The 18,001-nt window shown below is 43.7% G+C and overlaps 1 protein-coding gene across 5 annotated transcripts in view; it reads right to left on the reverse strand.

The window, feature by feature from the left end:
* LOC120034790 (type II inositol 3,4-bisphosphate 4-phosphatase-like) overlaps positions 1–18,001 on the reverse strand; it is a 144,817-nt gene that overhangs the window by 30,669 nt on the left and 96,147 nt on the right. For all 5 annotated transcript variants that reach the window (XM_038981409.1, XM_038981410.1, XM_038981407.1 and 2 more), the window contains one exon: positions 16,908–17,055. In XM_038981409.1, coding sequence (XP_038837337.1) covers positions 16,908–17,055 — 148 coding nt within the window. The remainder of the gene's footprint in view (positions 1–16,907; positions 17,056–18,001) is intronic.

An 18,001-nucleotide genomic window follows, 5' to 3' on the forward strand; every position in this document is an offset into this window, starting at 1 on the left:
GTTTCATAATGACTGTTGGATACTGCAGTAGGAACCCAAGAGGCTGGTGTTTCATAATGACTGTTGGATACTGCAGTAGGAACCCAAGAGGCTGGTGTTTGATAATGACTGTTGGATACTGCAGTATGAACCCAGGAGGCTGGTGTTTCATAATGACTGTTCCATGTCTCCTGGTGCATTCCCAGACTGACTGTTTTCATAGATGTGAAAGGATAAGAGCTTGTCTGGCTTGACAGACTAAAGCTGACCAGGAGGTTGCAGCACCCCCTAAAAATCTGAATAAAAACAAAATATATTAATACAAAAATATATACTTTTTGAAAATATATTTTTCTCACAAAAGTAGTGCACTGGGCCTTTACTATTATTAGCGACCATATAGACCTCCGTAGTGGACTGATATAGACCTCCGTAGTGGACTGATATAGACCTCCGTAGTGGACTGATATAGACCTCCGTAGTGGACTGATATAGACCTCCGTAGTGGACTGATATAGACCTCCGTAGTGGACTGATATAGACCTCCGTAGTGGACTGATATAGACCTCCGTAGTGGACTGATATAGACCTCTGTAGTGGACTGATATAGACCTCTGTAGTGGACTGATATACAGTTGAAGTCGGAAGTTTACATACACTTAGGTTGGAGTCATTAAAACTCGTTTTTCAACCACTCCACAAATTTCTTGTTAACAAACTATAGTTTTGGCATGTCGGTTAGGACATCTACTTTGTGCATGACAAGTCATTTTCCAACAATTGTTTACAGACAGATTATTTCACTTATAATTCACTGTATCACAATTCCAGTGGGTCAGAAGTTTACATACACTAAGTTGACTGTGCCTTTAAACAGCTTGGAAAATTCCAGAAAATTAATTCATGGCTTTAGAAGCCTCTGATAGGCTAACTGACATTATTTGAGTCAATTGGAGGTGTACCTGTGGATGTATTTCAAGGCCTACCTTCAAATTAATATGGAAAAACAACACATTTTTGTGCAGTGCTAATTTACCATCCTTACAAACCACTTAATGTAAATGTACATTACTGTATTGTACATAGGCTGGTCATCTAGGTTTGTACCTGTAGACTTTCCATCACCATGAAGGAAAAACAATGACCAATCCAGTAATTAAGTACATTGAGACATCAAGTGGTCTGTCATGATCAGTTGGTAGAGCATGGTGCTTGCAATGTCAGGGTTGTGGGTTTGATTCCCACGGGGGACCAGTACAAATGGTGCTTGCAATGCCAGGGTTGTGGGTTTGATTCCCACGGGGGACCAGTACAAATGGTGCTTGCAATGCCAGGGTTGTGGGTTTGATTCCCACGGGGGACCAGTACAAATGGTGCTTGCAATGCCAGGGTTGTGGGTTTGATTCCCACGGGGGACCAGTACAAATGGTGCTTTCAATACCAGGGTTGTGGGTTTGATTCCCACGGGGGACCAGTACAAATGGTGCTTGAAATGCCAGGGTTGTGGGTTTGATTCCCACGGGGGACCAGTACAAATGGTGCTTGCAATGCCAGGGTTGTGGGTTTGATTCCCACGGGGGACCAGTACAAATGGTGCTTTCAATGCCAGGGTTGTGGGTTTGATTCCCACGGGGGACCAGTACAAATGGTGCTTTCAATGTCAGGGTTGTGGGTTTGATTCCTACGGGGGACCAGTACAAAAAAGTATGAAAATAGATGCACGCACTACTGTAAGTTGTTCTAGATAAGAGAGTCATTAAAATGGAAAAGGAATGAATAGACAGTTTCAGTTTTTACATAGAAATAAGTTGCATTTGCAAAGTATTTAAAGAAACTGGAAAACATACAGTACTGTGCAGAAGTTTTAGCAGATGTGAAATAATGCTGTAAAGTAAGAATGCTTTCAAAAATAGGCATGTTAATAGATTATATTTATCAATTAACAAAATGCAAAGTGAGTGAACAGAAGAAAAATCTACATCAAATCAATATTTGGTGTGACCACCCTTTGCCTTCAAAACAGCATCACTTCTTCTAGGTACACTTGCACACAGTTTTTTTCATTAAAAAATGTTACCTCCTTTTTCTCCCCAATTTCATGGTATCCAATTAGTAGTAGTTACTGTCTTGTCTCATCGCTGCAACTCCCGTACGGAATCGGGAGAGGCGAAGGTCGAAACACAACCCAACCAAGCCGCACTGCTTCTTGACACAACGCACATCCAGCCGCACCAATGTGTCGTAGGAAACACCATACACCTAGCGACCTGGTCAGAGTGTACTGCGCCCAGCCCGCCACAGGAGTCGCTAGTGCGAGATGAGACAAGGATATCCCTGCCGGCCAAACCCTCCCTAACCCGGACAGTGCTGGGCCAATTGTGCGTCACCCCATGAACCCCACGGTTGCGGCCGACTGTAGCAGAGCCTGGGCTCGAACCCAGAATCTCTGGTGGCACAGCGATGCAGTGCCTTAGACCACTGCGCCACCCGGGAGGCCCTCACTTGCACACAGTTTGATAGAACTCGGCAGGTAGGTTGGCCCAAACATCTTGGAGAACTAACCACAGTTCTTTTAGGCAGCCTCAGGTGCTTCTCTCTCTTCATGTAATCCCAGACAGACTCAATGATGTTGAGATCAGGGCTCTGTGGGGGCCATACCATCACTTCCAGGACTCCTTGTTCTTCTTTACGCTGAAGATAGTTCTTAATGACTTTCGCTGTATGTTTGGGTTCGTTGTCATGCTGCAGAATAAATTTGGGGCCAATCAGATGCCTCCCTGATGGTATTGCATGATGAATAAGTATCTGCCTGTACTTCTCAGCATTGAGGAGACCATTAATTATGACCAAATCCCAAATTATCCCAACTCCATTTGCAGAAATGCAGCCCCAAACTTGCAAGGAACCTCCACCATGCTTCACTGTTGCCTGCAGACACTCATTTGTGTACCACTCTCCAGCCCTTCGGCGAACAAACTGCCTTCTGCTACAGCCAAATATTTGACCGTCCAGAGCACCTGCTGCCATTTTTCTGCACCCCAGTTCCTGTGTTTTCGTGCATAGTTGAGTCGCTTGGCCTTGTTTCCACGTCGGAGGTATGGATTTTTGGCTGCAAGTCTTCGATGAAGGCCACTTCTGACCAGACTTCTCTGGACAGTAGATGGGTGTGCCAGGGTCCCACTGTTTTCTTACAATTCTGAGCTGATGGCACTGCTGGACATCTTCCGTTTGCGAAGGGAAGTAAGCATGATGTGTCTTTCATCTGCTGCGGAATGCGGAAGACACATTTCAGTTGAATGCATTCAGTTGTACAACTGACGAGGTATCCCCTTTCTTCCGTGGCTCCAATGCTGTGACGAAGCCTACATGTGATGGTGTGAGGAACACCATTGTGGAAAAACTTTTAATATAGTTTTTTTCCCACTGACTGCTTATGCCAACAAAAGCCAGGAAAAGCGAATCAAATCTCTTTAATCCCACACTCCCCCTCACCTTTCTTGCTCCCTTTCTCTCCCTCTCTTTCACACACAAGGAAAACAAGTACGCACACACACACACACACACTCACACACACCTCCTCCACCCCCACACAAAGCAGATTGAAAAAAGCTTAGCACTCAACATCTGGGTTCCCCTTGCCAAATAAATCATGCCTTATCTCGCTTTGAAAACACACTATACACACATTCAACCCTTCCTCTTCCCACCGGTCCAGACAAACTCCCACAATGCCTTGCCAACAGGAGTCTTGGCTGGACCAATCACAGCCCTCGGTCTGAACAGTGCCACAGAGAAGAAAAAAAGAATTCATCCTCCCTTTCTCTTCAAACAGTTGAGGATGACCACTCCCTGTGTCTGTTCTCTACCTTAATAAAATGCTGTGTGTCCTGTTACTCCCTGTGTCTGTTCTCTACCTTAATAAAATGCTGTGTGTCCTGTTACTCCCTGTGTCTGTTCTCTACCTTAATAAAATGCTGTGTCCTGCTTACTCCCTGTGTCTGTTCTCTACCTTAATAAAATGCTGTGTGTCCTGTTACTCCCTGTGTCTGTTCTCTACCTTAATAAAATGCTGTGTGTCCTGTTACTCCCTGTGTCTGTTCTCTACCTTAATAAAATGCTGTGTGTCCTGTTACTCCCTGTGTCTGTTCTCTACCTTAATAAAATGCTGTGTGTCCTGTTACTCCCTGTGTCTGTTCTCTACCTTAATAAAATGCTGTGTGTCCTGCTTACTCCCTGTGTCTGTTCTCTACCTTAATAAAATGCTGTGTCCTGCTTACTCCCTGTGTCTGTTCTCTACCTTAATAAAATGCTGTGTCCTGCTTACTCCCTGTGTCTGTTCTCTACCTTAATAAAATGCTGCGTGTCCTGCTTACTCCCTGTGTCTGTTCTCTACCTTAATAAAATGCTGTGTGTCCTGTTACTCCCTGTGTCTGTTCTCTACCTTAATAAAATGCTGTGTGTCCTGCTTACTCCCTGTGTCTGTTCTCTACCTTAATAAAATGCAGCGTGTCCTGCTTACTCCCTGTGTCTGTTCTCTACCTTAATAAAATGCTGTGTGTCCTGTTACTCCCTGTGTCTGTTCTCTACCTTAATAAAATGCTGTGTGTCCTGTTACTCCCTGTGTCTGTTCTCTACCTTAATAAAATGCTGCGTGTCCTGCTTACTCCCTGTGTCTGTTCTCTACCTTAATAAAATGCTGCGTGTCCTGCTTACTCCCTGTGTCTGTTCTCTACCTTAATAAAATGCTGTGTCCTGCTTACTCCCTGTGTCTGTTCTCTACCTTAATAAAATGCTGCGTGTCCTGTTACTCCCTGTGTCTGTTCTCTACCTTAATAAAATGCTGTGTGTCCTGCTTACTCCCTGTGTCTGTTCTCTACCTTAATAAAATGCTGCGTGTCCTGCTTACTCCCTGTGTCTGTTCTCTACCTTAATAAAATGCAGCGGGTCCTGCTTACTCCCTGTGTCTGTTCTCTACCTTAATAAAATGCAGCGGGTCCTGCTTACTCCCTGTGTCTGTTCTCTACCTTAATAAAATGCTGTGTGTCCTGTTACTCCCTGTGTCTGTTCTCTACCTTAATAAAATGCTGTGTCCTGTTACTCCCTGTGTCTGTTCTCTACCTTAATAAAATGCTGTGTCCTGTTACTCCCTGTGTCTGTTCTCTACCTTAATAAAATGCTGTGTCCTGCTTACTCCCTGTGTCTGTTCTCTACCTTAATAAAATGCTGCGTGTCCTGTTACTCCCTGTGTCTGTTCTCTACCTTAATAAAATGCTGTGTCCTGCTTACTCCCTGTGTCTGTTCTCTACCTTAATAAAATGCTGTGTGTCCTGTTACTCCCTGTGTCTGTTCTCTACCTTAATAAAATGCTGTGTGTCCTGTTACTCCCTGTGTCTGTTCTCTACCTTAATAAAATGCTGTGTGTCCTGTTACTCCCTGTGTCTGTTCTCTACCTTAATAAAATGCTGTGTGTCCTGCTTACTCCCTGTGTCTGTTCTCTACCTTAATAAAATGCAGCGTGTCCTGCTTACTCCCTGTGTCTGTTCTCTACCTTAATAAAATGCTGTGTCCTGCTTACTCCCTGTGTCTGTTCTCTACCTTAATAAAATGCTGCGTGTCCTGTTACTCCCTGTGTCTGTTCTCTACCTTAATAAAATGCTGTGTGTCCTGCTTACTCCCTGTGTCTGTTCTCTACCTTAATAAAATGCTGCGTGTCCTGCTTACTCCCTGTGTCTGTTCTCTACCTTAATAAAATGCTGCGTGTCCTGCTTACTCCCTGTGTCTGTTCTCTACCTTAATAAAATGCTGTGTGTCCTGCTTACTCCCTGTGTCTGTTCTCTACCTTAATAAAATGCTGCGTGTCCTGCTTACTCCCTGTGTCTGTTCTCTACCTTAATAAAATGCTGCGTGTCCTGCTTACTCCCTGTGTCTGTTCTCTACCTTAATAAAATGCTGTGTGTCCTGCTTACTCCCTGTGTCTGTTCTCTACCTTAATAAAATGCTGTGTCCTGCTTACTCCCTGTGTCTGTTCTCTACCTTAATAAAATGCTGTGTGTCCTGTTACTCCCTGTGTCTGTTCTCTACCTTAATAAAATGCTGCGTGTCCTGCTTACTCCCTGTGTCTGTTCTCTACCTTAATAAAATGCTGTGTCCTGCTTACTCCCTGTGTCTGTTCTCTACCTTAATAAAATGCTGTGTGTCCTGTTTACTCCCTGTGTCTGTTCTCTACCTTAATAAAATGCTGCGTGTCCTGCTTACTCCCTGTGTCTGTTCTCTACCTTAATAAAATGCTGTGTCCTGCTTACTCCCTGTGTCTGTTCTCTACCTTAATAAAATGCAGCGTGTCCTGTTACTCTCTGTGTCTGTTCTCTACCTTAATAAAATGCTGTGTGTCCTGTTACTCTCTGTGTCTGTTCTCTACCTTAATAAAATGCTGTGTGTCCTGTTACTCCCTGTGTCTGTTCTCTACCTTAATAAAATGCTGTGTCCTGCTTACTCCCTGTGTCTGTTCTCTACCTTAATAAAATGCTGTGTGTCCTGTTACTCTCTGTGTCTGTTCTCTACCTTAATAAAATGCTGTGTCCTGCTTACTCCCTGTGTCTGTTCTCTACCTTAATAAAATGCTGTGTGTCCTGCTTACTCCCTGTGTCTGTTCTCTACCTTAATAAAATGCTGTGTGTCCTGTTACTCCCTGTGTCTGTTCTCTACCTTAATAAAATGCTGTGTGTCCTGTTACTCCCTGTGTCTGTTCTCTACCTTAATAAAATGCTGTGTCCTGCTTACTCCCTGTGTCTGTTCTCTACCTTAATAAAATGCTGTGTGTCCTGTTACTCCCTGTGTCTGTTCTCTACCTTAATAAAATGCTGTGTGTCCTGTTACTCCCTGTGTCTGTTCTCTACCTTAATAAAATGCTGTGTCCTGCTTACTCCCTGTGTCTGTTCTCTACCTTAATAAAATGCTGCGTGTCCTGCTTACTCCCTGTGTCTGTTCTCTACCTTAATAAAATGCTGTGTGTCCTGCTTACTCCCTGTGTCTGTTCTCTACCTTAATAAAATGCTGTGTCCTGCTTACTCCCTGTGTCTGTTCTCTACCTTAATAAAATGCTGTGTCCTGCTTACTCCCTGTGTCTGTTCTCTACCTTAATAAAATGCTGTGTCCTGCTTACTCCCTGTGTCTGTTCTCTACCTTAATAAAATGCTGTGTCCTGCTTACTCCCTGTGTCTGTTCTCTACCTTAATAAAATGCAGTGTGTCCTGTTACTCCCTGTGTCTGTTCTCTACCTTAATAAAATGCTGTGTGTCCTGTTACTCCCTGTGTCTGTTCTCTACCTTAATAAAATGCAGCGTGTCCTGCTTACTCCCTGTGTCTGTTCTCTACCTTAATAAAATGCAGCGTGTCCTGTTACTCCCTGTGTCTGTTCTCTACCTTAATAAAATGCTGTGTGTCCTGTTACTCCCTGTGTCTGTTCTCTACCTTAATAAAATGCTGTGTCCTGCTTACTCCCTGTGTCTGTTCTCTACCTTAATAAAATGCTGTGTCCTGCTTACTCCCTGTGTCTGTTCTCTACCTTAATAAAATGCTGCGTGTCCTGTTACTCCCTGTGTCTGTTCTCTACCTTAATAAAATGCTGTGTGTCCTGCTTACTCCCTGTGTCTGTTCTCTACCTTAATAAAATGCTGCGTGTCCTGCTTACTCCCTGTGTCTGTTCTCTACCTTAATAAAATGTAGCGGGTCCTGCTTACTCCCTGTGTCTGTTCTCTACCTTAATAAAATGCTGTGTGTCCTGCTTACTCCCTGTGTCTGTTCTCTACCTTAATAAAATGCTGTGTGTCCTGCTTACTCCCTGTGTCTGTTCTCTACCTTAATAAAATGCTGTGTCCTGCTTACTCCCTGTGTCTGTTCTCTACCTTAATAAAATGCTGTGTGTCCTGTTACTCCCTGTGTCTGTTCTCTACCTTAATAAAATGCTGCGTGTCCTGCTTACTCCCTGTGTCTGTTCTCTACCTTAATAAAATGCTGTGTCCTGCTTACTCCCTGTGTCTGTTCTCTACCTTAATAAAATGCTGTGTGTCCTGTTACTCTCTGTGTCTGTTCTCTACCTTAATAAAATGCTGTGTCCTGCTTACTCCCTGTGTCTGTTCTCTACCTTAATAAAATGCTGTGTCCTGCTTACTCCCTGTGTCTGTTCTCTACCTTAATAAAATGCTGTGTGTCCTGTTACTCCCTGTGTCTGTTCTCTACCTTAATAAAATGCTGTGTGTCCTGTTACTCCCTGTGTCTGTTCTCTACCTTAATAAAATGCTGTGTGTCCTGTTACTCCCTGTGTCTGTTCTCTACCTTAATAAAATGCTGTGTGTCCTGCTTACTCCCTGTGTCTGTTCTCTACCTTAATAAAATGCTTATCCTGGTTGTTCTACCTTAATAAAATGCTGTGTCATGTACTCCCTGTGTCTGTTCTCTACCTTAATAAAATGCTGTGTCCTGCTTACTCCCTGTGTCTGTTCTCTACCTTAATAAAATGCTGCGTGTCCTGCTTACTCCCTGTGTCTGTTCTCTACCTTAATAAAATGCTGTGTGTCCTGTTACTCCCTGTGTCTGTTCTCTACCTTAATAAAATGCTGTGTGTCCTGCTTACTCCTGTGTCTGTTCTCTACCTTAATAAAATGCAGCGTGTCCTGCTTACTCCCTGTGTCTGTTCTCTACCTTAATAAAATGCTGTGTGTCCTGTTACTCCCTGTGTCTGTTCTCTACCTTAATAAAATGCTGTGTGTCCTGTTACTCCCTGTGTCTGTTCTCTACCTTAATAAAATGCTGCGTGTCCTGCTTACTCCTGTGTCTGTTCTCTACCTTAATAAAATGCTGCGTGTCCTGCTTACTCCCTGTGTCTGTTCTCTACCTTAATAAAATGCTGTGTCCTGTCCTGTACTCTCCTGATGGCTGGTCTGCTACCTTAATGAAAATGCTGCGTGTCCTGTTACTTGCTCCCTGGGTCTGGTTCTCTACCTTAATAAAATTAGCTGTGTGTTCCTGCTTACTCCCGGTGTCTGGTTCTCTACCTAATAAAATGCTGCTGTGTCCTGCTTACTCCCTTTGGGTCTGTTCTCTACCTTAATAAAATTCGCTGTGTCCCTGCCTTACTCCCTGTGTCTGTTCTCTACCTTAATAAAATGCAGCTGGTAGGCCTGCTTACTCCCTGTGTCTGTTCTCTACCTTAATAAAATGCTGTGTGTCCTGCTTACGTCCCTGTGTCTGTTCTCGACCTTAATAAAATGCATGTGTGTCCTGTTACTTCCCTGTGTCTGTTCTCTACCTTATAAAATGCCTGGGTCCTGTTTACTCTCCTGTGTCTGTTCTCTACCTCATAAAATGCTGTGTGTGCCTGCTTACATCCCTGTGTCTGGTCTCGACCTTAATATAAATGCTGCGTGTCCTGTTACTCCCTGTGTCTGTTCTCTCGTCATGCTACTACCTGTGTCTGTTACTTACCTTAATAAAAGTCTGTTCTCTACCTTAATAAATGCTGTGTGTCCTGCTTACTCCCTGTGTCTGTTCTCTACCTTAATAAAATGCTGTGTGTCCTGTTACTCCCTGTGTCTGTTCTCTACCTTAATAAAATGCAGTGTGTCCTGTTACTCCCTGTGTCTGTTCTCTACCTTAATAAATGCAGCGTGTCCTGCTTACTCCCTGTGTCTGTTCTCTACCTTAATAAAATGCTGTGTCCTGTTACTCCCTGTGTCTGTTCTCTACCTTAATAAAATGCTGGTGTCCTTCTTACTCCTGTGTCTGTTCTCTACCTTAATAAAATGCTGTGTCCTGCTTACTCCTGTGTCTGTTCTCTACCTTAATAAAATGCTGTGTGTCCTGCTTACTCCCTGGTCTGTTCTCTACCTTAATAAAAATGCTGTGTCCGGCCTGTTACTTCCCTGTGTCCTGTTTCTCTTACATTAATAAAATGCAGCGTGTCCTGCTTACTCCCTGTGTCTGTTCTCTACCTTAATAAAATGCAGCGTGTCCTGTTACTCCCTGTGTCTGTTCTCTACCTTATAAAATGCTGTGTCCTGTTACTCCCTGTGTCTGTTCTCTACCTTAATAAAATGCTGCGTGTCCTGCTTACTCCTGTGTCTGTTCTCTACCTTAATAAAATGCTGTGTGTCCTGCTTACTCACTGTGTCTGTTCTCTACCTTAATAAATGCTGGTGTCCTGTTACTCCCTGTGTCTGTTCTCTACCTTAATAAATGCAGGTGGTCCTGCTTACTCCCTGTGTCTGTCTCTACCTAATAAAATGCTGTGTGTCCTGCTTACTCCCTGTGTCTGTTCTCTACCTTAATAAAATGCTGCGTGTCCTGCTTACTCCCTGTGTCTGTTCTCTACCTTAATAAAATGCTGCGTGTCCTGCTTACTCCCTGTGTCTGTTCTCTACCTTAATAAAATGCTGTGTCCTGCTTACTCCCTGTGTCTGTTCTCTACCTTAATAAAATGCTGCGTGTCCTGCTTACTCCCTGTGTCTGTTCTCTACCTTAATAAAATGCTGTGTCCTGCTTACTCCCTGTGTCTGTTCTCTACCTTAATAAAATGCTGTGTGTCCTGCTTACTCCCTGTGTCTGTTCTCTACCTTAATAAAATGCTGTGTGTCCTGTTACTCCCTGTGTCTGTTCTCTACCTTAATAAAATGCAGTGTGTCCTGTTACTCCCTGTGTCTGTTCTCTACCTTAATAAAATGCAGCGTGTCCTGCTTACTCCCTGTGTCCTGTTCTCTACCTTAATAAAATGCTGTGTCCTGTTACTCCCTGTGTCTGTTCTCTACCTTAATAAAATGCTGTGTGTCCTGTTACTCCCTGTGTCTGTTCTCTACCTTAATAAAATGCTGTGTGTCCTGCTTACTCCCTGTGTCTGTTCTCTACCTTAATAAATGCAGCGTGTCCTGCTTACTCCCTGTGTCTGTTCTCTACCTTAATAAAATGCTGTGTGTCCTGCTTACTCCCTGTGTCTGTTCTCTACCTTAATAAAATGCTGTGTGTCCTGTTACTCCCTGTGTCTGTTCTCTACCTTAATAAAATGCTGTGTGTCCTGCTTACTCCCTGTGTCTGTTCTCTACCTTAATAAAATGCTGTGTGTCCTGTTACTCCCTGTGTCTGTTCTCTACCTTAATAAAATGCTGCGTGTCCTGCTTACTCCCTGTGTCTGTTCTCTACCTTAATAAAATGCTGCGTGTCCTGCTTACTCCCTGTGTCTGTTCTCTACCTTAATAAAATGCTGTGTCCTGCTTACTCCCTGTGTCTGTTCTCTACCTTAATAAAATGCAGCGTGTCCTGTTACTCTCTGTGTCTGTTCTCTACCTTAATAAAATGCTGCGTGTCCTGCTTACTCCCTGTGTCTGTTCTCTACCTTAATAAAATGCTGTGTCCTGCTTACTCCCTGTGTCTGTTCTCTACCTTAATAAAATGCTGCGTGTCCTGTTACTCCCTGTGTCTGTTCTCTACCTTAATAAAATGCTGTGTCCTGCTTACTCCCTGTGTCTGTTCTCTACCTTAATAAAATGCAGCGGGTCCTGCTTACTCCCTGTGTCTGTTCTCTACCTTAATAAAATGCAGCGGGTCCTGCTTACTCCCTGTGTCTGTTCTCTACCTTAATAAAATGCTGTGTGTCCTGTTACTCCCTGTGTCTGTTCTCTACCTTAATAAAATGCAGCGTGTCCTGCTTACTCCCTGTGTCTGTTCTCTACCTTAATAAAATGCTGTGTGTCCTGTTACTCCCTGTGTCTGTTCTCTACCTTAATAAAATGCTGTGTGTCCTGTTACTCCCTGTGTCTGTTCTCTACCTTAATAAAATGCTGTGTGTCCTGTTACTCCCTGTGTCTGTTCTCTACCTTAATAAAATGCTGTGTCCTGCTTACTCCCTGTGTCTGTTCTCTACCTTAATAAAATGCTGTGTGTCCTGTTACTCCCTGTGTCTGTTCTCTACCTTAATAAAATGCAGCGTGTCCTGCTTACTCCCTGTGTCTGTTCTCTACCTTAATAAAATGCTGCGTGTCCTGCTTACTCCCTGTGTCTGTTCTCTACCTTAATAAAATGCTGTGTCCTGCTTACTCCCTGTGTCTGTTCTCTACCTTAATAAAATGCTGTGTGTCCTGCTTACTCCCTGTGTCTGTTCTCTACCTTAATAAAATGCTGTGTGTCCTGTTACTCCCTGTGTCTGTTCTCTACCTTAATAAAATGCAGCGTGTCCTGCTTACTCCCTGTGTCTGTTCTCTACCTTAATAAAATGCAGCGTGTCCTGCTTACTCCCTGTGTCTGTTCTCTACCTTAATAAAATGCTGTGTGTCCTGCTTACTCCCTGTGTCTGTTCTCTACCTTAATAAAATGCTGCGTGTCCTGTTACTCCCTGTGTCTGTTCTCTACCTTAATAAAATGCTGCGTGTCCTGCTTACTCCCTGTGTCTGTTCTCTACCTTAATAAAATGCTGTGTGTCCTGTTACTCCCTGTGTCTGTTCTCTACCTTAATAAAATGCTGTGTGTCCTGTTACTCCCTGTGTCTGTTCTCTACCTTAATAAAATGCTGTGTCCTGCTTACTCCCTGTGTCTGTTCTCTACCTTAATAAAATGCAGCGTGTCCTGCTTACTCCCTGTGTCTGTTCTCTACCTTAATAAAATGCTGTGTGTCCTGCTTACTCCCTGTGTCTGTTCTCTACCTTAATAAAATGCTGCGTGTCCTGCTTACTCCCTGTGTCTGTTCTCTACCTTAATAAAATGCAGCGTGTCCTGTTACTCCCTGTGTCTGTTCTCTACCTTAATAAAATGCTGTGTGTCCTGTTACTCCCTGTGTCTGTTCTCTACCTTAATAAAATGCTGTGTGTCCTGCTTACTCCCTGTGTCTGTTCTCTACCTTAATAAAATGCTGTGTCCTGCTTACTCCCTGTGTCTGTTCTCTACCTTAATAAAATGCTGTGTGTCCTGTTACTCCCTGTGTCTGTTCTCTACCTTAATAAAATGCTGTGTGTCCTGTTACTCCCTGTGTCTGTTCTCTACCTTAATAAAATGCTGTGTCCTGCTTACTCCCTGTGTCTGTTCTCTACCTTAATAAAATGCTGTGTCCTGCTTACTCCCTGTGTCTGTTCTCTACCTTAATAAAATGCTGTGTCCTGCTTACTCCCTGTGTCTGTTCTCTACCTTAATAAAATGCTGTGTGTCCTGTTACTCCCTGTGTCTGTTCTCTACCTTAATAAAATGCTGTGTCCTGTTACTCCCTGTGTCTGTTCTCTACCTTAATAAAATGCTGTGTGTCCTGTTACTCCCTGTGTCTGTTCTCTACCTTAATAAAATGCTGTGTCCTGCTTACTCCCTGTGTCTGTTCTCTACCTTAATAAAATGCTGTGTCCTGCTTACTCCCTGTGTCTGTTCTCTACCTTAATAAAATGCTGTGTCCTGCTTACTCCCTGTGTCTGTTCTCTACCTTAATAAAATGCTGTGTCCTGCTTACTCCCTGTGTCTGTTCTCTACCTTAATAAAATGCTGTGTCCTGCTTACTCCCTGTGTCTGTTCTCTACCTTAATAAAATGCTGTGTCCTGCTTACTCCCTGTGTCTGTTCTCTACCTTAATAAAATGCTGTGTCCTGCTTACTCCCTGTGTCTGTTCTCTACCTTAATAAAATGCTGTGTGTCCTGTTACTCTCTGTGTCTGTTCTCTACCTTAATAAAATGCAGCGGGTCCTGCTTACTCCCTGTGTCTGTTCTCTACCTTAATAAAATGCTGTGTCCTGTTACTCCCTGTGTCTGTTCTCTACCTTAATAAAATGCTGTGTGTCCTGTTACTCCCTGTGTCTGTTCTCTACCTTAATAAAATGCTGTGTCCTGCTTACTCCCTGTGTCTGTTCTCTACCTTAATAAAATGCTGTGTCCTGCTTACTCCCTGTGTCTGTTCTCTACCTTAATAAAATGCTGTGTCCTGTTACTCCCTGTGTCTGTTCTCTACCTTAATAAAATGCTGTGTGTCCTGCTTACTCCCTGTGTCTGTTCTCTACCTTAATAAAATGCTGTGTCCTGCTTACTCCCTGTGTCTGTTCTCTACCTTAATAAAATGCTGTGTCCTGGTACTCCCTGTGTCTGTTCTCTACCTTAATAAAATGCTGTGTGTCCTGCTTACTCCCTGTGTCTGTTCTCTACCTTAATAAAATGCTGTGTGTCCTGTTACTCCCTGTGTCTGTTCTCTACCTTAATAAAATGCTGTGTGTCCTGCTTACTCCCTGTGTCTGTTCTCTACCTTAATAAAATGCAGCGTGTCCTGCTTACTCCCTGTGTCTGTTCTCTACCTTAATAAAATGCTGTGTCCTGCTTACTCCCTGTGTCTGTTCTCTACCTTAATAAAATGCAGCGTGTCCTGTTACTCCCTGTGTCTGTTCTCTACCTTAATAAAATGCTGTGTGTCCTGCTTACTCCCTGTGTCTGTTCTCTACCTTAATAAAATGCTGCGTGTCCTGTTACTCCCTGTGTCTGTTCTCTACCTTAATAAAATGCTGTGTGTCCTGTTACTCCCTGTGTCTGTTCTCTACCTTAATAAAATGCTGCGTGTCCTGCTTACTCCCTGTGTCTGTTCTCTACCTTAATAAAATGCTGTGTGTCCTGTTACTCCCTGTGTCTGTTCTCTACCTTAATAAAATGCTGTGTGTCCTGTTACTCCCTGTGTCTGTTCTCTACCTTAATAAAATGCTGTGTGTCCTGCTTACTCCCTGTGTCTGTTCTCTACCTTAATAAAATGCTGTGTCCTGCTTACTCCCTGTGTCTGTTCTCTACCTTAATAAAATGCTGTGTCCTGCTTACTCCATGTGTCTGTTCTCTACCTTAATAAAATGCTGTGTCCTGTTACTCCCTGTGTCTGTTCTCTACCTTAATAAAATGCTGTGTGTCCTGTTACTCCCTGTGTCTGTTCTCTACCTTAATAAAATGCTGTGTGTCCTGCTTACTCCCTGTGTCTGTTCTCTACCTTAATAAAATGCTGTGTGTCCTGTTACTCCCTGTGTCTGTTCTCTACCTTAATAAAATGCTGTGTCCTGTTACTCCCTGTGTCTGTTCTCTACCTTAATAAAATGCTGTGTGTCCTGTTACTCCCTGTGTCTGTTCTCTACCTTAATAAAATGCTGTGTGTCCTGTTACTCCCTGTGTCTGTTCTCTACCTTAATAAAATGCTGCGGGTCCTGCTTACCTCTGTGAATGTTTGGACAAAGACGTGTCACTAGATCGGCTACCATGCTCATACACACTAATGATTCACCAACATGCACACACACACTCTATCCTGATCCGGGAGCCAACACCTTCACCCAGTCAGGCTTAAGCCTGCACCAATCTGCCAACCACCTGCCAGTAGTAGGGACACGACACGCCCTCGTCTGAGCAGAGGCCTGAGAGAGGATTTGATTGGATGCAGGGGAGATAACGTCTGGGTGTGAATAACAAGAGGTCCTTGCTCCACTTCTCTGTGGTCAATGTGTTATTTATGCACTCTCTCCTTCTTACCTTAATTCCAGTGGAGGCTGCTGAGGGGAGGAGGGCTCATAATACTGGCTGGAACGGAGCGAATGGAACGGCATCAAACCAGCGCTCGATGTGTTTAGCTGTATGCTCCGCTCATTACCACGAGCCCGTCCTCCCCAACTAAGGTGCCACCAACCTCCTGTGCTTCATTCTGTAATTTCTGAGAGTGAGTGTGTTGTAACAGTTTTGACTTGAGGTATTTGTTTATAGGGGTGCCAGGTAGGTTGTGCCTACCAGAGAAAACATTGGTTTCTCCTTTTGGTTTGGAAGGGAATGAGTCCCATCTGCTCCGTCAAGTCTACACCAATACAAAGGACTCATGTAAAAATCAGGATGGAAACACACTTTTCATAAACGCTTAAAACATTGGAAAGAACTTCAAAATAACTATTCTTTTGCGTGGGTTGTATTACCAACATAAATGATCACACACACATAACAATATAGCAAATAATGAGCTCTGGTTCCTCCAGAAATGTCCTGTACCTCGGGCCTAAAGAGTCCAGTCCGGTAACGAAGTTCAGGGAACTCAAGTGACCATAGTCACGCAATGTTGGTCCGTTCATACAAGTGTAGAGTAAACACAGTATCAAATCATACAATCAAAATAACAATTATTTTACCACACAACCATCAAGCGTATCAACTCTTAATAAGTCCTCAACTACAACTACATAAATCATCACGGTATACATCACACCAAAACAAATGAAATACTGTATACAAAAAGGTTGTAGTCAGTCGGTCAGTCAGACAATCCAATCTGCCAACAGATCTCCAGCGGAGAAAGGCCACGAAGAACAACGGAGAGGTGTAGTCCACGGACGCAAAGAGTGGATCCGATCCGGGGTAAACTTTCTATTAGGCTACAAAACACACTTTTAAAGGCAACAAAACAAACGGAATAGAGCCGCTTCGGGAACTGAGGGTTGAACACATCCTCATTCACGTCTCCATCACAACCCCACTTTTGCGCAGCTGATGCTGGCTATTTAATTGGGAATTAAAGGGGAAGCGCCCTATTGGAAGGAGAAGCACTGAGACGGTTCAGAAAAATTCAGGGCCGTCACAGTGTGTGTGCAGATTTTGTGCAGACCAAATACTGCAACTGGCTGTCGTGGTACGTGACTGCCATCCCATGGTGAAAAGGAGTTAAGACGGAGGACTAGAGCTTGTGCCATCTAGATACATCCAGGACTCAATGGAAGTATTTCTGGTTGGTATTGCAGGACTATATAACTGTATGTAGGTGATATCAACATGGCAAGACAACACCAATAGATCTGGGACTAGGCTACTGTACATGTATAGGACATTGTTATGGATGTAGAGACGTGTTTTTCTGTTGACTGTTACTTGAGTCACTCTTTGATATACGACACATTCAGCGGTGAAACTCTTACCAGGGTTGTGGGAGGTGATGACATCAGCCAGGACCTGCTTAGGGATTGGTTGTTCCTGGTTGTTGTTGATTGGTTCCTGCTCCTGGAGCTTGTCCACCATGGCGATGACACAGTTGAGGCTCTTCGCCACGTCGGCCCACACCCTGTCCTAGAGGAGACAAACGCAACATCAGCACCTGGTCTCTCTCTGTGTGTGTGTGTGTGTGTGTGTGTGTGAGAGAGAGAGAGCGAGAGAGAAAAGGAAAGATGTCAATCTGCATGTTTATTTTTATTTAACTAGGCAAGTCAGTTAAGACTTATTTACAATGACGGCCTAGGAACAGTGGGTTAACTGCCTTGTTCAGGGGCAGAACGACAGATTTTTACCTTGTCAGCTCTGGGATTCGATCTTGCAACTTTTTGTTTACTAGTCCAACGCTATAACCACTAGGCTACCTGCCGCCCCATGTGATCTGTCTGGAAGATCAATCCATGTTCCACACCTGTCTGTTAGCGAACCACAATGTTCAAGGTACTATTTGATCCCAAAACATAGAATGTAATAAATAATATCAACCATTTAAAAAAATATGGATGTATATCTCTGCCTTGGGCCACTACAGTGGGTTTGAGTATGATTGGACGTTGGCTGTTCAAAGCCCTTATCACCAGAGTTCTACTAGCCTGTAACTTTCATTGTCTCAAAATCAATCGGTCACAGAAGCACTATGAAGAGTTTCTCTACTCTCAGGAAACTCAACCCGAGAGGTCACAGTATGTTTCCCATGGCAATTGCAGCCTGCTTGAAGAGATAACGCTCAAAGTGCTTTTCTACTTCGGAGCGGAAAGCCTCCAAACTCCTCTGTTTCGTATTGTCCTCATAATACCCCCATTTTTTTATTGATTTATTCACTTTCTGCCTGTTGGGGAAAGTAATTAGGCTTGCCAAGCATGGCTTAGTGTGTGTGTGTGTTGGAGTGCAGTTTGGATGTCCTTTGTTTCAGAGGTGACTGTTTTTGAACTCTTCTCAAAGGCAGACAGTTGTTTGATGTCTGATTAGGAATTGTAGTGTGTGACTCCGGCTAAGTCCCTGCTGTTAGCTCTGGCTTTATTGG

This window comes from Salvelinus namaycush, chromosome 42 (assembly GCF_016432855.1).
Source record: "Salvelinus namaycush isolate Seneca chromosome 42, SaNama_1.0, whole genome shotgun sequence".
In the NCBI taxonomy this organism is placed as follows: domain Eukaryota; kingdom Metazoa; phylum Chordata; class Actinopteri; order Salmoniformes; family Salmonidae; genus Salvelinus; species Salvelinus namaycush.